At 39.6% G+C, this 20809-nt stretch overlaps 1 protein-coding gene across 8 annotated transcripts in view; it reads left to right on the forward strand.

Annotated features, from left to right (window-relative positions):
- Positions 1-2273: 2273 nt before the first annotated feature.
- The window catches only part of Dnm1l (dynamin 1 like), a 51006-nt gene continuing 32470 nt past the window's right edge, over positions 2274-20809 (forward strand). For 4 of the 8 annotated variants that reach the window (XM_027413418.2, XM_027413416.2, XM_027413417.2 and 1 more), the window contains exons 1-2: positions 2278-2513; positions 20612-20759. In XM_027413418.2, the coding sequence (XP_027269219.1) occupies positions 2412-2513; positions 20612-20759 (250 nt within the window). In that variant the 5' untranslated portion in view covers positions 2278-2411. Of the gene's footprint in view, positions 2514-20611; positions 20760-20809 lie in introns of all 8 variants that reach the window. The other 4 variants (XM_027413419.2, XM_027413421.2, XM_027413422.2 and 1 more) reach the window with 3 other exon arrangements.

The raw sequence follows: 20809 nt of genomic DNA on the forward strand, positions 1-20809 counted from the left end.
AGTGGTGTCACAAGCTTTTAATCCTAGTACTTGGGAGGCAGAGGCAGGTGGATCTCTGTGAGTGTGATGTCAGCCTCGTCTACAGAGCAAGTTCCAGGACAGCCAGAGCTATTACATAGAGAAACCCTGTCTCAAAAAAAAAAAAAAAAAAAAACCACAAAAAACAAAAAACAAATAAACAAACAAACAAAAGAATAAGAAGAAAGGAAAGAAAGTAGTAGTCAAAAGTATCTTTATTTGTAGATGACATGATTTTTTATACATAAACGATCCTTAAAACTCAACCAGGAAACTTCTATAGCCAATAAACCAGTGATTTTCAATCTTCCTAATGCTGTGACCCTTTAATATAGTTATTCACCGATGTGGTGACCCCAATCATAAAACTATTTTTATTGCTACTTCATAACTGTAAGTTTGCTACTATTATGAACCATATTGTAAATATTTGTGTTTTCCAGTGGTCTTAGGCAGCCCTTGTAAAAGGGCCATTCAACTCCAAAAGGGTCGAAACACACAGGTTGAGAACCACTGCAATAAACAGAGTCATAAGATCTGAAATTAATACACAAAATTAAGTAGCCTTCTTATATACAAATGACAAATGGACTGAGAAAAAAAATACCTTTCACAATACTTCCAACCCCCCCCCAAAAAAAAACCAAACAAGCAAAAGACCTTGGGATAACTCCAACCAGCAACCGAAAGAAACTGAAAAAGACATCAGGAGATGGAAAGATCTCCTATGCTCATGGATCAGTAGGATTGATATTGTGAAAATGATCATCCCACCAGAAGCAACAGACAGATTCAATGAAATCTCATCAATATTCCAATACAGTTATTTACAGAAATTGAAAAAAAATTGAACTTCACATGGAAACACAAAAACCCAAGACATCTAAAACAATCCTGAATAATAAATGAACTGTTGGAGGTATCCCCATCCCATCCCTGATTGCAAGTTGTACTATAGAGTTATAATAATAAAGGCAGCAAAAAAAGCAGCATGGTATTAGCATAAATGCAGACATGTATATCACTGAAATCAATCAAATTAAAGGCCCAGACATTAGTTGACAACCTATGTACATCTCATTTTTCACCATTTGTTTGCTGAACAAGTCAAGTATGTCTCCTGTGGCTATGGTGTATGTTGCAGGTCAATGGCAACCCCTCCAATTATGTAGTCCACAAGTTCATGAGGGACTGAATTCTAGGAACTTCCAGCAAATTTTACTTGGCTTTTCATTCCTCTCAGGCTGGTGAGTTTATGGCTCTGAGCAGCATTTTTCTTTATGTTTGACAGTGTCAAATATAAATCCAGTGCACTGTGATTATATTAATAAGCCACATAGCCCTCTGATATCCTCCCTTCCCTTCTGGGACCCCCTTTTCTTCCTACTTATTGGCCCCAGTGAATGCACTATTAGAGAAAATAACCCCAATCCTAGCAAACATAAGCAGTCACTGCTCCTTAAGAAAGGATGGAGCTTCTTGGGCACTTCCTTTATCGACGATAGATAGCTAGAGGGCCCAGTCTTGTGCAGGTATCTATAGCCACTGTGTATTCACGGCTGCTGCAACAGCAGCTTCATAAGTAGATGGCAGCGTTTCACGACTCTTTCCCCATCCTTGGTCCTTAAATTTTTTCTGGCTTCATTGCTGCGATATACCTTAAGCCTTGCGTGGTGTGTGATACGGATGTCTACTTTAAGGCTGAGGATTCATCATTCACTCTCAGAACTTTGACCAAATACACTCTCTGCATTAACCGGTACCGTCTACAAAAATGAACTTCTCTGCCACAAGATGAAAGTCAAGCTAGTCTGTCTAGTTGGAGGGTAGACTGGGACAGAGAAACTCTTTAAATTTTCCTAAAGTGCCCTTGATTATTCCTCATCAAGTGTTCTCATAAGGAAATGACATTGGTTAATCAATAGACACCCCCCCCCCGTAAGAAAACAGGATTTCACTAAGTAGCGCAGACCTTGTAATCCTCATGCCTAAGTCTCCCAGGGCTGGTTTACAGGTGTGTACCCCGACTCCAAGAGACATACTCATACCTAACACTTTAACAACCATTATGCGCCTAGCTGTTTCCTAGAGTTTTGAATAGATTAGACTCAACATCGTTGCCGCAGCCTCCTGGCTCAGGTTGAAAACAGAAAGCTCCTCGAATAGGCCTTGGCGTTCCACTCAGCCCGAACTACATCTCCCGGCAGTCTTTGCGTCCCCACCTCCTGCGTGGCGCACGGCATACCGGGAGCGGGCTGGGAGGTGGCGGCCCGGCCCAATGGGTGCGGGCTCCCGAGGAGAGGGAGGAGGAGAAGAGGAAGCAACTGGGTTGTGGGCCGCGTCCCCATTCATTGCAGTGGCCTGCTGGGTGGGGGTCCGGTGTTTTCAGAGTCATGGAGGCGCTAATCCCGGTCATCAATAAACTGCAGGACGTCTTCAACACGGTGGGCGCCGACATCATCCAGCTGCCACAGATCGTCGTGGTGGGAACGCAGGTGAGATGAGGCCGCGATCGCGAGGCCTGGCCCGGCCGAGGGCCTGCGGGTGTCAGCGGGGAGGAGGCGGCAGCCCGGTGCTCCCCTCCGGTCTCGGGCGCTCGGCGGGCAGACTGGCCCTACAGCCTGCGGCCGGGAGTGGCTTGGCCCAAGGGCACTCGGGGGACGAGCAGGCGAGCGGGCGGGCGTGTGAGCGGCGGTCGCTTCCTTCCGGCCGCGGAAGACGCGATAAGCTCTGGAGTCGCCGTGGGGCCGAGGGGCAACCCCAGGAGCATCACAACGTCAAAAGACTAAAAGACGTTCCGGTGTGTAGTTGGAGTTCTGAGGTTAGGAGGCGCGCCAAGTTTTTCTTGTACTACTCCGTGACTTTGGTGTTTATAGTTTTGTAGCTGTGACGCAAATTTGGCATAAGGTCCTCTGGCCTTTTCGTGTGGGGTACTCTATGTAGATGAGTCAGTGTTTTGTTTTTGTTTTTTAACGTGAAAAGAATATTGAAGGAGTAAATATCTAGAATCACAGAGATGTGTGAGGTTTTTGTTGTTTGTTTGTTTGTTTGTTTGTCTGTTTTTAACTCTTACTTTGGGATTGGGGAGTTGAGACAGGTCCTACTCTGTATTTCAAATTGTCCAAGAATTCACCATGTGCTGAATTAGCTGAAACTCTGCAGTCCAACTGCCTCAACTCACTTGACCGACAAACCACCCACTTCCAGATTTTTTTTTTTTTTTTTTTAATGTATGTGAATGTTTTGCCTGGTGCTGGAACGGGAGTTACAGACCATTGTGAAGCCACCATGTGGTTGCTGGGAATTGAACCCGAGTCCTACGGAAGAGCAGCCTTTGCTCTTAACCTCTGAGCCATCTCTGTAGCCCCTTTATAATAAAGATTTTTAAGTGCTTTTATTTGTTAATAGTGTTCTCTTCTGAGGTGGTGATTTCGCCATATCCCATTGGTTGCATCGCTACATGTTACTACAGAAAGTGTATAAATACTACGAGAAGAACTAGATCAGAGGATATCCATCAAACCTTCCTGTAGCTTATTATTTATTTATTTGGGCTTTAAATGGCTAAAGCAGTAGAAATAATTTTGGGGCCATTTGCCTGGTCTCTCAACAGGGGGTATGGATTCTGTTCTGTCAATTGTGCCTGCATATTCCAGCATTAACAGTTGAGGTTGGCACTGACTGGAGGTTGAGTCATCGAGTATACCACAAAACAGGCTTTTTTGTTTGTTTTGTTTTTTAGCACTTGGTTCATTGGGACCATTTAGTGGGACTCTATAAAGATTTTCAATCATGTATATTACTCATTGTAATGAGATGTTTGTTTATTTTACATCCGGGCCACAGTTCCCCCTCCCTCTGAAATACTTATTTTTTAAGTTATTTTTATGTTATGTGTATGAGTATTTTTCTGCGTGTACCATCTCATGCTTGCTAATTCCTTTGGAAGCCAGAAGGAAGCAACGGATCCCCTGGAACTGGAGATTCAGATGGTTGTGAGCTGCCTTGTGCATGCTGGGAACTGAACTTGGATCCTGTGCAAGAGCAACAAGTGCCTTTAACCGCTAAGATAGTATTTTAAAACACTAGGGACTTATACAATAAACACTAGCTTTTGTAAATAAAATTAGAAAAGATGACATAGTTAAATATTTTTTCATAACAATTGAGAATTGTTACACAGCTTCAGAGTAGAAACTTCACATATACTTTAACAAGATTTTCTAATGCATTTTAACTATGATTCTGTATAAGAATGAGGGATAGCCGGGCGGTAATCCCAGCACTCAGGAGGCAGAGGCAGATGGATCTCTTTGAGTTCGAGGCCAGCCTGGTCTACAGATCGAGTTCTAGGACAGTCTCCAAAAAAGCTACAGAGAAACCCTGTCTTGAAAAATGAAGAATCAGGGATATAATGAATCATTGTAAAGAGTTTAAAATCAAGATGGTTTTTCTTTCTTCAGTAGAGGGGTAGTGAGGGAAGGATGGCCTTTGAAATTCATCCTATTGGTGACACATACATACCACTTCTCTGTGTTAACCTTAGATATTTTCAAAGCAAAGATTTTTGACCTAACAGTTTTTCTCTGCCCAGTTCCTTAGTGTCTAAATTTTAGTTCTTTTTTATTCAGATACAAAAAAAAAATAGAGTCTAGAAACTTTAGTTTGTCCCTGTGTTTGCACTAAATCATCTTTGCCATTTTTATTCTAATGATGTAGAACAGAAATGCAGCACATAGTTCACATTCTTATTTAATGCAACAGTGTATAGTGCGTTCCATACATGAACATACATACAATATTCTACTTGCATTTTCTGTTTTGTAAAGCAGGAAGTATCTCTGTCTTCCCCATTAAAATACTGTTGCTTCCTTTCTGTTGAGTGTTTCCCAAATAACAGTGTATGAAAATCACTGAAAACAAATTTCCTGGATTCTATCCCTAGATGTTTTGAGATGACATGAGATTCTGATAAAAGCTGGATCATATATCCTAAACTGAAAAGTTTATTAGTGAATCTTTGAATTTTAAAACACATAATGCTGGAAAAAGAAAGACTAATTTGGGGTATTCTGGGCTTACGAGCACACCACCATTCAGTTATACTGTTTTGGGTGACAATCATTTGGGTGACAATCATTTTGGATGACAATCATTTTATTTTTTACTTTTTTTTTTCTTTGTTTTGAGGTCTTACTGTCTATGTGTGGCTGGTCTAGAATTCACCATATAGACCAGGCTGGCCTTCTACTCACAGGAATCTGCCTGCCTCTGCTTCCTAAGTATTGGGATGAAAGGCCTGTGCCACCACAAAGACAGTCTTGGCAGCCTTTGTCAACTCATAAGCACAGTGGGTCTTGATTTCTTATGTTGTGTACATAATACTTCTCTGGGGTCAGGAGATAAAGAAGTTGGGAGAAGGAATTGTGTTTAAAGGTACCAGCTGTTCATTCTTTTTTTTTTTTTCCATTGAGATACACATTTTTTGAGCTGCATGTTTTTCTGCACTCCCCTCTCCCTTTCCACCCTCTCTCTGCTCCCCCCCCCATTTCCAATTTACGCAGGAGATCTTGTCTTTTACCCCTTCCTAGGCAGATCCATGTATGTCTCTCTTAGGATCCTCTTCCTTACATAGGTTCTCTGGGGTTGTGGCCTGTCAGTTGGTTGTTTTTTGTTTTATGTCTAATATCCACTTATGAGTGAGTACTTTTATATTTGTCTTTCTGGGTTTTTCTAGTTCTATCCATTTGCCTGCTAGTTTCAAGATGTAATTTTTTTTAACCAATTAGTAGTACTCCATTGTATAAATGTACCACATTTTCTTTATGCATTCTTCAGTTGAGGGGCATCTAGGTTGCTTCAAGGTTCTGTCTATTACAAATAATGCTGCTATGAACATAGTTGAGCAGATGTCCTTGTGGTGTGAGTGTGAATCCTTTGGATATATGCCCAAAAGTGGTATCGCTGGGTCTTGAGGTAGATTGATCCCTAATTTTCTGAGAAACCTCCATACTGTTTTCCAAAGTGGCTGTACAAGCTTGCACTCCCACCAGCAATGGAGGCATGTCCCCCTTTCTCCACATCCTCTCTAGCCTAAACTGTCATCAGAGTTTTTATCCTGGCCCTTCTGAAGTGTAAGATGGTCCCAGAGTGGTTTTGATTTGCATTTCTCTGATGACTAAGGTTGTTGAACATTTTCCTAAGTGTCTTTGGCCATTTGAGTTTCTTCTGTTGAGAATTCTCTGTTTAGATCTGTACCCCATTTTTAAATTGGATTATTTGGTCTTTTGATGTCTAGTTTAAGTTCTTTGTATGTTTTGTCAGATGTGGGGTAGGTAAAGATCTTTTTCCAGAGCCGGGCGTTGGTGGTGCATGCCTTTAATCCCAGCACTCGGGAGGCAGAGGCAGACGGATCTCTGTGAGTTCAAGACTAGCCTGGTCTACAAGAGCTAGTTCCAGGACAGCCTCCAAAGCCACAGAGAAACCCTGTCTCGAAAAAACAACAACAACAAAAAGTCTTTTCCCATTCTGTTGGCTGCCATTTTGCCTTGTTGACCATGTCCTTTTCTTTACAGAAACTTCTCAGTTTCAGGAGGTCCCATTTATTCATTGTTGCTCTCAGTGTCTACTGGTGTTAGAAGTGGTCTCCTGTGCCAGTGTGTTCAAGGCCATTTCTCACTTTCTCTTCTGTGAGGTTCAGTGTGGTTGGTTTTATGTTGAGGTCTTTGATCCATTTGGACTTGAGTTTTGTGCGTGGCGATAGGTATGGATCTATTTGCATTCTTCACATATGAACATCCAGTTATGCCCAGCACCATTTGTTGAAGATGCTTCCTTTTTTTCCATTTTATAATTTTAGCTACTTTGTCAAAAATCAGGTGTTCATAGGTGTGTGGATTGATATCAGGGTCTTCAATTCCATTTCATTGGTCCACCAGTCTGTTTTTATGCCAATATCAAGCTGTTTTCATTGCTGCAGCTCTATAGTAGAGCTTGAAGTCAGTGATGGTGATGCCCCTAGACGTTCCTTTATTGTAGAGGATTGTGTTGGCTATCTTGGGTGGTTTTTATTTTTCCATCTGGTTGAGTATTGTCCTTTCAAGGTCTGTGAAAAATTGTGCTGGGATTTGCCTTGAATCTATAGATTGCTTTTGATAAGATTACCATTTTTACTGTGTTAATCCTACCTATCCAAGAACATAAGAGATCTTTCCATTTTCTGATGTCTTCTTCAATTTCTTTGTTTAGGGACTTAAAGTTCTTGTCATACAGGTCTTTCCCTTGTTTTGTTAGAGTTACCCCAAGAAACAACACACCCTTTTGGTGGTGTTTCTCTGATTTATTTCTCAGCCTGTTTATCATCTGTATATGGGAAGGCTACTGATTTTTTTTTTTTAAGTTAATCTTGTATCCTGCTACATTGTTGAAGGTGTTTATCAATTGTAGGAGTTCCCTGGTAGAATTTTGGGGATCACTTGTGTATACTATATCATCAGCAAACAGCAAAACTTTGACTTCTTTTCCAATTTGTATCCCTTTGCACTCTTTTTGTTGTCTTAGTGCTCTAGCTAGAATTTCAAGTACTGTATTGAATAGATGTGGAGAGAGTGGACAGCCTTGTCTTGTTCCTGGTTTCATTGGAATTGCTTTGAATTTTTCTCTCCATGTAGTTTGATGTTGGCTGTCAGCTTGCTGTATATTGCTTTTATTATGTTTAGGTATGTTCCTTGTATCCCTGATCTTTCCAAGACTGTTACCATGAAGGGGTGTTGGATTTTGTCAAAGGCTTTTCAGTATCTAATGAAATGATCATGGTTTTTTGTTTTTGTTTTTTTTTTCTTTCAGTTTGTTTATACAGTGGATTACATTCACAAATTTTCATATGTTGTACCATCCCTGCATCTCTGGGATGAAACCTACTTGATCATGGTGGATGACTTTTCTAATGTGTTCTTAGATTCTGTTTGCCAGTATTTTATTTATTTATTTATTTATTTTTTGCATCAATGTTCATGAAGGAGAGTGGTCTGTAATTTCTCTTAGTAGTGTCTTTGTGTGGTTTGGGTATCAGAGTAACTGTAACATTGTAAAACTTTTGGCAATGATCCTCTGTTTCTAGTCTGTGAAACAATTTGAGGAGTATTGGAGTTAGCTCTTCTTTGAAGTTCTGGTAGAGTTCTGCACTGAATCTATCTGGGCCTAGGATTTTTTTGTTTGGGAGACTATTGATAACTGTTTCCATTTCCTTAGGGATTATAGGTGTATTTAAGTTGTTTATCTGTACTTGATTTAATTTTGGTATGTGGTATTTACCTAGAAAATTGTCCATCTCCTTAAAGTTTTCCAATTTTTGTGGAGTACACGTTTTTGAAGTATGACCTGATGATTGTCTGGATTTCCTTAGTGTCTGTTATGTCTCCCTTTTCATTCTGGTTTTGTTAATTTGGATATTCTCTCTCTGCCTTTTGGTTAGTTTGGATAAAGGTTTGTCTATCTTGTTGATTTTTTTTCTCAAAGAACCAGCTCTTTGTCTCATTGATTCTTTATATTGTGATCTTTGTTTCTGTTTTATTGATTTCAGCCCTCATTTGATTATTTCCTGGCATCTACTCCTCCTGGGTGAGTTTGCTTCTTTTTGTTCTAGAGTTTTCATGTGTGCTGTTAATTTGCTAGTGTGAGATTTCTCTAGCTTCTTCATGTAGACATTTAGTGCTGTGAACTTTCCTTTTAGCACTGCTTTCATGGTGTCCCATAAGTTTGGGTCTGTCATGCTGTCATTTTCATTGAATTTTAAGACGTCTTTAATTTCTTTATTTCTTCCTTGCCCAGTGATGATTTAGTTTTAAGCATTGTGCAATTACTGTTGTTATTGAATTTTAGCTTTAAGCCATGGTGATCTCATAAAATACAGGTGGTTAATTCAATTTTTTTTTTCTGTTGAGACTTGCTTTGTGACCGAGTATGTGCTCAATTTTAGAGAAGGTTCCATGTGGAGCTGAAAAGAAGGTATATTCTTTGTGTTTGTGTGGAATGTTCTTTAGATGTCTGTTAGGCCCATTTGAGTCATAACATCTGTTAGTTCCTTTAATTCTCTGTTAAGTTTCTGTCTGGCAGATCTGTCCAGCAGTGAGAGTAGTGTGTGGAGCTTGATGTGTGATTTAAGCTTGATAGTGTTTCTTTTACAAATGAGGGTGCCCTTGTATTTAGGGCATAGATGTTCAGAATTGAGACTTCATCTTGATTGATTTTTTTTTCTGTGATGAATATGAAAAGACCTTCTTTATCTCTTTTGACTATTTTTTAGTTTGATGTCTTAGGTCCATTTGATTGGAAAATCTTTTCCCAATACTTTACTCTGAGGTAATGTGTCTGTGAGGCTGAGGTGTGTTTCTTGTATGCAACAGAAGGATGGACTCTGTTTTTGTATCCAATCTGTTAGCCTGTGTCTTTTTATAGGTGAATTGAGTCCATTGGTATTAAGAGATAATAATGACCAGTAATTGCTAGTTCTTGTTATTTTTTGTTTTTGTTATTGGTGGGGGTTGTGTGTGTATTTCTCAGGGATTCGCTGGTGTGGGATTATCTATTGCCTATGTTTTTGTGGATGGAGCTAACTTCCTTGGGTTGGAGTTTTCTTCAGTACTTTCTGTAGTGCTGGATTTGTGGCTAGGTATTGATTTGGTTTTGTCATGAAATATCTTGTTTTCTCTGTGGTGATTGAAAGCTTTGCTGGATATAGTAGCCTGGGCTGGTATCTGTGGTCTCTTAGTGTCTGCATAATGCCTGACCAGGACCTTCTGGCTTTCATTGTTTGTTTCCATTGAGAAGTTGCCTTTATATGTTACTTGGCCTTTTTCCTTTGCAGCTCTTAGTATTCTTTCTTTATTTTGTATGCTTAGTGTTTCGATTATTATGTGGGAAGGGGACCTTTTTTTTTTTTTTTTTTTAGTCCAGTCTATTTGGTGTTCTATAAGCTCCTTGTACTTTCATAGGTATGTCTTTCTTTAGGTTGGGAAAGTTTCCTTCTATGATTTTGTTGAATATGTTTTCTGTGCCTGTGAGCTAGACTTCCTCTATCCCTGTTATTCTTAGGGTCAGTCCCAGATTTCCTGGATATTTTGTGTTAAGAATTTGTTGGATTTAACATTTTCTTTGACCAATGAATCTATTCCCTCTGTGTTATCTTCTCTCTTCCGCTTCTTGCATCTGTAGTTCCTGATCGTTTACCCAGATTTTCCATTTCTGGAGTTTCCTCCTGTTGTGTTTTTTTTTTTTTTTTTTAATTGCCTCTATTTCAGTTTTTAAGTCTTGAATCATTTTTCTCCACCTATCTGATTGCTTTTTCTTGCTTTTCTTTAAGGGGTTTGTTGATTTCTTCCAATATTTTGATTGTCTTTTCCTCCATTTCCTTAAGAGAAATTTTCATTTCCTCTTTAAGGGCTTCAATCATCTTCATAAAGTTATTTTTAGTGCCATTTACTTCAGCTTCATCTGCATTCAGGTCTTGTTGTTGTAGAACCACTAGTTTCTGGTGGTGCTCTATTGCTTTTTGTGTTGTTGAGTGTATTCTTACCTTGTTGTATACCCATCCCTTCCTCCAATTGGTACAATTGGAGACTGTGGCTCCATTGAACTCTACTTCAGGTGCAGGCAGGGCTGAGCCTCCGGTGATTGATCCTCCAGGTTTACATGGGCTCAAAGCTCAGATAGACTCTCCTCTCAGTGCAGGTGGTGCCACAACTCCTGTGGTCACTCCTCTAGGTGCAGACAGGGCTAAAGTTCTGATGGTCCGATAGTTTCTGGTGCTGCTATTGCTGCTGCCTCCTGACTTGTCCTGGGCCCTTTCTGGAAGCCACTGCTGTTGATGCTCCTGGGCCTCTCACTCGTCTGCTGATGTTCTCTCTACCTCACCACCCCGGCTTCTGGGCCTCTCACTTGGCCACTGATTCTCTCCTGGCTTCCGGCCCTTTCACTCAGTTGCTGATGCTCTGTTTATTCTTTATTACTTAGCTAATACTCTCTGATTTCTGAGATAGTCTGCATGGAAGAAAAGCAAATGGGGAGAGAGAAAATTGATACTTTTTAGACCATGTTGTACTTTGAGGTGGAGAAGTTAGGATTTAAAACAACTTTTATGCCTCCACTTGGAAATTTAATCTCTATTTTTTTAAGTTGAGAATCAGAAAGGGCAGCCCTGGAGGTGTATAATCCAAACCTCCACCATTCAGCGCTGGCATCACAGTGCAGATGACATCAACCTGAGGCTGTGGCTTTGTGTACTTGTAGTAAAATTTTCTTGGCCTTTTATTTCAGTAATTTCAGCACTTCTTCAATGATTAGGACAAATCTAAAAGGATTTTTTGCAATGTTTGCAAACTTAACCTTAAAAAGTTTAACATTTAGAAAATTCAAATATTTATAGACCATAAAGTCATAGTGAAATAACATTTGGTGATGGAACTAGTATCTGAATCCCAACTTTGCTGTGCTGGTTAGTTTTTCTTGACATGAGCTAGAGTGATCCAGGAAGAGGGAACCACAATTGAGGAAATGCTGCTATCAGATTGGACTGTGACTTTGGGGCATTTCTTGTTTAAATGTGGGAAGTCCAAGCCCATTGTAGGTAGTACTGCTGCTGAGTTGAAAAAGCAAGCTGAGTGAGTTGTGAGCAAGCCAGTAAGCAATTTTCTTCCATAGTTTCTGCTTCAGTTCCTGGCTCTAGGATCCTGTTTTGAGTTCCTGCCCTGATTTCTTTTCATGATGCACTATAAAAAGATGAAATAAGCCCTTTCCTCCTCATCTTGCTTTTGGTCATTGTGTTTTATTGCAGCAGAATAAAGCAAACTAGAAGCTTTGTATTACCCCATAAAGAAAGCCTTTACCCATTAAGGATGCAAGCTTTCACTTTACCTTTCTTCCTAAATCCTGATACGCACTAACTTTTTTCTATAGATTTGCCTGGTGTAGACATTTCATATAAATAGAGTTCTATGATAGGGTCTTTTGCGTTTAGTTCCATTTACTCAGAATGCCTATTGTGGTATATGTTAGTGTAAGTTGAGTATCTTTACTGCAAAACACAGTCTCATTAGTGCTGGCATGATGCCAAAGTATAAAATTCTATATTTAACCATATGACAAGTAAATTTTGGTTAAATATAGGCACAAGTTAGGAGAGATGGCCAAGTGGTTAAGAATCCTTACACAACAAGTATCTCACAGCTGCCTATAACTCTAGTTCTAGAGGATCTAGTATCTTCTTTCTGGCTTCAATGGATATCTGTGCATATGGCATCCCTCATACACATATATAATATACATACAAATGAACATAGATCTTTGAAAAAACACGGGTACATTTAAGTATTGATAAACAAGAAGCATAAATGAAGTGTATCTGGATTTGCATCTCATCTCTTAAGATACCTCATTGTACACACGCAAATATTCTCAAATTCTAAGACTCCCAAATCTGAAACACTTCATTTTTTTTTTTTTTTATTAGTTCAAGTTAGGGAACAAGCTTGTTTCACATTTAAGTCCCTTCTCCCTCTCTCTCCCCTCACCCCCATCCCTCCTCCCCCACCCCCAACCTACCCCCCACCCCATCCACCCACCACTCCCCAGGCAGGATAGGACCCTCAATGGGGGCTCTGCAAAGTCCACCAAATCTTCCTGTGCTGGGCCTGGGCCCTTCCCCATGTGTCCAGGGCCAGAGTGTATCCCTTCATGTGGGATGGGCTCTCAAAGTCCCTTCTTACACCAGGGACAAATACTAATCCACTACCAGAGGCTCCCTTTAGTGCAGAGGCCTCCTTATTGACATCCATGTTCAGGGGTCTGGAAACACTTCATTTTTGACCCAAGCATTTCAGATAAGATATTTAACCTGTTCTCTCTCTCTTTTCCCTTTTTGGTTGGATAATACTCTTCTATAAATTTGTTGTAGCTTGTTTATTCACTAAGCATGCCTTTTACGATTATACATTTTGTGGTATGTATTAGTATAGATTGAATATCCTTGATAGACACTAGTTGTTACTATATATTTGGTAGTATAAATAATTTTGCTGTAAATATTTATTTGCCAATTTTTGTGTAAACAGTGCTTTCCCTTGGTACTAGGAATAGATTTGTTTGTTCATATGGTAACTATTATATTTGTTTTGCTTCATTTTGGGATGGGATCTTGCTGTTTAGTTCAGACTGGTTTGGAGCTTTATGGAAATGTATCTGTCTGCCTCTGACTCCTGAGTTTGGGATTATTGGGGTGTTTCACCTTACTGTGTTCAAATTAATCATTTTAAAGAGACACAGTTCAGTGGCAATTAGCACATTCTTAATGTAAATATGCCATTTCTGTCTCCAAAACATTGTATTGCAAAAGAATATTCTAGTCCTTAAGTAGTAGTTCCCCATTTCTTTTTATGCAAATGTTCTATTTTATTCTAGATTTGCTTATTCTGGATATTGTATGGAAATAGAATACAGTATATGATAATTTATGTCTGGCATCTTTCACTTAGCATAGTTTTTGTTCATGTAGTAGTATGTACCAGTATTTTATTCCTTTTAAAGGTTAAGTAATATTTCAATATATGGATAAATGACATTTTGTTTATTCATTCATCCCTTGATGGGCCCTTGGGCTGTTCTGCTACTCTAGATAGTGTTGCTCTGACCATTTATGTGTGGCCAGTTCTCAATTCCTCACATATAGCTAGGATTAAAATTATAGGCCGTAAAACTTCCAAAGTGGCTGCAACATTTAAAAATTGCCACTAAGCCAGGTGGTGGTAGTGCACACGTTTAATCCTAGCACTCGGGAGGCAGAGGCCATCGGATCTCAGTGAGTTTGAGGCCAGCCTGGAGTACAGAGCGAGTTCCAGGACAGCCAGGATTGTTACACAGAGAAACCCTGTCTCGAAAAACCAACCAACCAACCAACAAACAAACCAGAGATAGATAGATAGATAGATAGATAGATAGATAGATAGATAGATAGATAGATAGATAGCTCTAGCAGTGTAGAAGGGCTACAGGTTTTCTATCATCAGTGTTTATCTGTCTTTGAGCCATCCTAACAGTGTGTGTGCACTGTCTCATTACAGATTTGCTTTACCTTTTCTCAGTGACTAATAATGGTAAACATGCTTGTGTGCTTGTGGGAGTTGTCCTTTTATTGTGTAATTGTTGGAGTTCCATATAAATTGGATACTAGGGCCTTAACAATATGCTTGTAAATACTTTCTTCTTCCAGGAGATTGCCATTTCATACTGATTAATGTCTTTCAATGCATGTAAGTTTTTGATCTTGATGAAATTGATCTTTTTCTTTGTTGGTTAGACTTCTAACATGTTGCTAAATTCCAGGACATAGAGGTTTATTGTGTTTTCTTCTAATTTTTTAGCTTGCATATTTGGGTTTTTAATCAATTTTCAGAAAATTTTTGTCTGTGATGGGGGCCCAACTTTATCTCTTACTTGCCTAAGCACCTTTTGCTTAAGAGTTAAATCTTCTGTTCATTGCACAGTATCAGCATTTTTCAAAATCAGGTAACCATAGATGTATTGTTTTATTTCATATATCTGTTCTTAGACCCTTACCACACTTTTTGTGTGGTGATATTTTTTTTTCTGATATAACAAAGCTTGTCTGAATATCAAAGAGTGCAAAGCTAGAGGCCAGGTAGTGATGGCACACACCTTTAATCCTTTAATTTGTCACAGTGGATTGATTGTTCTGTGTTTCCTACTTGTATGGAGTTCATTAGACAGCTTGTTTGTGGGCTGACTCATGGTTGTATTGCACTCTTTTGGAAAAGTGGTATGTGTCTGTATCCTTACCTTGAAGCTTGAACCCAGGGCTTTGTAATGTAAGTGTACAGTCTGAACATGAGTTATGCCTCTAGCTCTGTGGAGTGGGGGTTTTGAATCTTCTTAGATTCCTGAGTCTCTTATAATACACAATTTTACAGTCAATAAAATTCTTTACTAATGGCTGTTAGGAGTACAACATTTTAAAACACCTGGATTATGTTGATATTTTGAGCTATGAGTGCATTAGTTGTTCAATGTAAAGAATATGTTAATATCACAGGTTATATTTTGTCCTTAGGTATAGAGTACTGTAGCCGTAAGAAAAAAAAAGCATGTTACTTTAACTGGTAAATTGTTAAAAATATTTCTAAGAATTCTATGAGAAATATTTAAGCAAAGTAGATATTAAATTTTATTTATAAATTTATTCTAAATAAAATAAAAATTAAACGGATTGTTATCAGTTACATTAATAACAGGGGTTTGAGTCTGTCGTATGTAATGAAAAATATAAACTTAGGTATTAGAAAGTTGAATGAGTGGGTGTGGTGACACACACCTTTGATGCCAGCACTCAGAAGGCAGTAGCAGGAGATCTCTGAATTCAAGGCCAGCCAGAACGACAGAGTGAAGACCCTGTCTCAATTAAAAAGGGACTGACTCAGCCTTGGTTAATATGTCATGGATGAACTGGTGTAAGTTATTGGTGAAAAGATCTGAAACTTATCAAAGATTTTCAGTGAAAGAGCACATCTCAGAATTGGATTGAAGGCACAGCAAATTCCGTTTCAGTATAATTTTTAAGAAGCTACGGAGTGGCTCTAAGATTGGCATACAGGTCATGAATGCTGAACCAGCTTTGGAGGTGGTGATGAGTCACAGTAGGTCCTATTATCAGAGCAGTGACAGCTGTAACTTTGTTGTTGAGAACTTTTCTATGGTAGCTCTCCTACAGACTTGCTGGGAAAGGTGTGAGAGTAAAGCTTTAAGTCACCAGCAGAAAACAAGCTCTTACCAAGGCCAATTGTTGAAGAAGCTAATTTTATTTACATTTTCAAGTCTAGAGAAGAAAAGAAGGACCAGAAACTCACAGACATGTTTTGTTTGGTCTGCATGTGTTGACATACACATTAACAAGAAACGAATTAAGTTTTAAAATTGGTGGATAGTCAACTGGACTTTTTTGAAAGAAACAATAAAAAGAAAAAAGAGAGAACTCAAAAACCCTGTGGGTGTAAGATAATGCCTGCCTTACTGGGCCCTAGAGTACTTAACTACTGCTCCCTTTGTCACCAGTTGCCTTCCATGTGCATTCATAATCATATATGTTTTCTTTTCTATAGTGTAATTAGGGCAATTAAATATTTTGTTATGTATCTGTATAAAAAAGCACAAAAGATGAACACTTTGGTTATGATGTAGTTGTGTGTTTTGTTCCCTAAATATACTAATAATTTTTATTTTGGGGGAATTGGGAATGGTAGTTTCACTTTGGAATCCATGCTAGTTTAGAAGTTGCAATCATTTTGCCTTGGCCACCTAAGTACTAAGATTACACTCTGTGTCTGGCTGCCGTTCTAAACAGTTCAGTTGGCAAAATGAGACCTAATCGCAGTCTTATGAGGTACTCAAATGAAATGATGTTAATCATGTGAAATGGTAATTGTTACCAGTTACTGCTGATTTAAACGATACACATTTTGAGGAAAACGAGGACTTTTGGGGGGATTTATATCCCAAAATTTTGTGCATTCTAGGTGCGTGTCGCTGGGATACACTGCTTCTTTGTTTTGTTTTGAGACAGGTTTTTTTTTTTTGTGTAGCCCTGGCTGTTGACTGTCCTGGAACCAGTCTGTAGACCAGGCTGGCCTTGAATTACAGAGATCCACCTACCTCTGCCTCCCAAGTGCTGGGATTAAAGGCATGCACCACCACCCCTAGCTTTGAGATAGTTTACTTTGGGTTTATTTTTTTTTTAAGTTAAAATATAATTATGTCATTTTCTCGCTTTCCTTTAATCCCTTCAACCTCTCCCATGTCTCCCACCTTTCAAAGTTATAGCCTTTTTTAAAATTGTTATTGTTACACACACACACACACAAACACACACACTCAAATGTAAGCACAATATCTAGTGTTGCTTGTATGTGTTGCTTGTAGTGTTGCTCTGTATAATTTCAGAGTATGATATTGGATAATCAGTTAGAGGCTCAGTCCTGAGGAAGACTGCCCCACTCTCAGCAGTCCTTAGTTGCTTGTGTAGTTCTCTGTTTAGGAGGAGGGCCCTGTGACATTTTCCCCTCCCGGGTTAGCATGTCTATTGGTGTTGTACTTGTGTGGGTCTTGCTTATGCATTCATATCGTGGTGCTACCTATAGGTTTAGCTTTCCTGTCATTTCTTGGGGACAGAATCTCATAGCAGATGTTCCTGTCATCTGGCTTTTGCAGTCTTACAGCCCCTTTTGTGATGCTGCCCGAGGCTTAGGTATAGGAGTTGTGTTGTAGATGTGTCCCTTGGGGGTGGGCACTCCATAATCAGTTGTATTTGTAGTGTGTGTATGTGTGTGTGTGTGTGTGTGTGTGTGTGTGTGTGTGTGTGTTGGCAATGTATGTATATCCATGACATATGTATATGTGTATGTTTATGTATATACATGATTTATATGTGTGTATACATAATATACATATATATGCATGTATGTGATAATTGATAAAAAGGAGGCCATGAATTTTTTTTTAATATTTGCTTCTTTTATTACTGCTTTGGTATATATTATCAGGCAACACCAATAGGTTGCTTGAAATTTTAGCTTTAAAACAGACCTTGTAATATTTTAAACATAAAATACAGTACAAGAAACTAATTTTTCCTCTATGATTTGGGAAAAAAATAAATTGTATTAAATTCATTGATCTTGAAACCTTATTCAAATAACCTATGGAGTCAGACATTTATAATCTAACAGGTCTGCTCTCTATTTTATACCTATGCCTCATTTATTTTTTGTTTGAGTTACAAACACGATTGAATTACATGGCAATCCCAGTTCCCTTCTCCCTCCCCTCCACCCCTCTATCCCCCCAACTAAAACCCTACCTATCCCATATCCTTTCTTCTAATCTATACCTGACTCACTCTGCTCCCTCATGACCTCTGCATCCTTCCTCTTCTTCCCTTCTCATTCTCATAGCTCCCTCTGCCCTCTTCCCATGAGGCCATGAATTTGAAGGAGAGTGGGGTGAGGTATATGGGAAGGTTTAGAGGGATGAAAGAGAAGGCAGAAATTGATTAAAATACATCTTAAACAACACAAGAAATCTTTCCTCCTTAAGTTGCTTTTGGTCATAGCGCTGTCTAATGTTTTTTGTTGTTTTGTAGTTTTGAGACAGGGCTTTTCTGTGTAGCTCTGTAGACCATCTGGCCTCAAACGCACAGAGATCCGCCTGCCTCTGCCTCTCGAGTGCTGGGATTAAAGGCGTGCGCCACCAAGTCCCTGCAAATGCTGCCTAATTTTATGTCAAGTTGACACAAGCTGGAGTCATATGGGCAGAAGGAACCTCAGTTGAGAAAATGACCATCCCACTAGATTGAGCTGTGGTGCATTTTCTTGACTGACGAGTGATGTGACTATGAGCCCAGCTCACTGTAAGTTGAGCCCATCCTGGGCTGGTGATCCTGAGTTTTGTAAGAATTCAAGCTAAGCAAGCCAGAGGGAGCAGACCAGGGGGCAAGACTCCTCCATGGCTTCTTGGCTTTAGTTTCTTCATCTAAGTCCTGCCCTGGCACCCCTGAATAACAGACTACTAGCTTTAAGATGAAATAAGCTCTTTCTATTTGATTTTGGCTATGGTGGGTATTTTATCACAGCGATAGAAACCCTAGACAAAGAGCAAAAATTTAAATATCCATGTATTGACATTTAGTTTTACACAGAATACTATTTTAATACACACAGAAGTTGTTTTATATTCTCTTAGTTAGGGTTTCTATTGCTATGAAAAATACAATGTCCAAAAGCAACTGAGGGAAGCAAGGGTTTATTTAATCTTATAACCCTCCGGTCACACTCCATCACTGAAAGAAGTCAGAGCAGGAAGCTAGAGCGCGGAATTGAAGAAGAAACGATGGAAGAACCCTGCCTTCTGGCTTGCTCCCTGTAGCCCACTCAACATGCTTTCTTTTCCTTCCTTCCTTCCTTCTTTCTTTCTTTCTTTCTTAACATTTTTTTTTATTTACTCTTCTCTTGTTTTACATACCAATCCCAATTACCACTCCCTCCCCTCCCACTCTCCCCACCCCACCCCAACCCCAGTCCATCCACTCCTCAGAGAGGGTAAGGCTTCCCATAGAGAGTCAACAAAGTCCAGCACATCACTTTGAGGCTGGACTAAGGCCCTCCCTCCATATCTAGGCTGAGCAAGGTAACCCTTCAAAGAGAATGGGCTCCAAAATGTCAGTTCAAACACTAGGGATAAATCCTGGTCCCACTACCAGTGGCCCCGAAAACTGCCCAAGTCACACAACTGTCACCCACATTGAGAGCTCAGCCCAGTGCTTAGCTGTGGATTTCTTCATCTTCTCCCATCAGTTACTGGGTGAAGGTTCTATGATGATAATCCGTGTAGTTATCAATCTGATTATAGGGGAAGGACAGTTCAGGTACTCTCTCCACTAATGCTTAGTGTCTTAGTTGGGGTCATCTTTGTGGATTCCTGGGAATTTCCTTAGCGCCGGGTTTTTCACTGGCCCTTAATGACTTCCCTCAATCAAGTTATCTCTTTTGTAAAAAAAAAAAAAACAATGACATCATGAAATTTGCAGGCAAATGAATGGAACTAGAAAAAACCATCCTGAGTGAGGTAACCAAGACCCAGAAAGACAAAAACAGTATGTGCTCACTCATAAGTGGATATTAGATGCAAAGCAAAGGATAACCAGGCTACAGTCCATGACCCCAGAGAAGCTAGGTAACAAGGAAAACCCTAAGAGAAACATACATGGATCCCCTTGGGAATGGGAAATAGACAAGATCTGAGAAAGTTGGGGGTGGAGAGGAAGGGAAGAAGGGGAGGGGGAGAGAACATGAGGGAACTGGATGGTTGAGATGGGAGAAGAACAGAGAGGGAGAGCAAGGATATATATATATCCTTTCCTATACAACCCAGGACTGCCTGCTTATGGGTGGCACTGTTCCCAATGAGCTTTACTCTCCCCATCAATAATGAAACAAGAAAACAGCCTACAGGCTCACCCACAGGCAATCAAACTGAAGTCTTTTCTCTTTAAGGTTCCTCTTTCCAGACAAGGTGACAAAAACTAACTGGAGAATTTAATTCCTTTTGCTACATTAAAAAATATAGTTAGTAATGCCCCATTAGTTTTGTTTTGTTTTAGAGATAAGGTTTCTTTGTGTAGCTTTGGCTGTCCTGGAACTCACTCTGTAGAACAGGCAGGCTGGCCTCGAACTCACAGAGATCCATCTGCCTCTGCCTCCCAAGTGCTGGGATTAAAGGCATGCACACCACCACCTATTAGTAATGCCCCATTTAAAGTGAAATAACTATGTATTATTGGTACCATAGCATATAGGCTTTATTATTTGGTAAACAGAGCATCAAAAAGTAGAACAACTTAGAGTGAGGCGCTATTTTATGTATTTTAAGTGTGGGCTTTTATTTTCTCTGCTTAGAATTGTTTAGCCTCTGTGTTGATTTGTTATTATAGTCTGTTTAGAGTGGTCAGTTAGTTTGCTCTCATATGTTCTATTTTCAGAGCAGTGGGAAGAGCTCAGTGCTGGAAAGCCTCGTGGGGAGGGACCTTCTTCCCAGAGGGACTGGTGTGGTCACCCGGAGACCTCTCATTCTGCAGCTGGTTCACGTTTCTCCAGAAGATAAAAGAAAAACAACAGGAGAGGAAAATGGTAAATTTCTGAACTGTAGTAAGAATTATTTAAAATGTTATTCCTTTTTT

The sequence above is a fragment of the Cricetulus griseus genome, chromosome 4, assembly GCF_003668045.3.
Source record: "Cricetulus griseus strain 17A/GY chromosome 4, alternate assembly CriGri-PICRH-1.0, whole genome shotgun sequence".
NCBI lineage: Eukaryota > Metazoa > Chordata > Mammalia > Rodentia > Cricetidae > Cricetulus > Cricetulus griseus.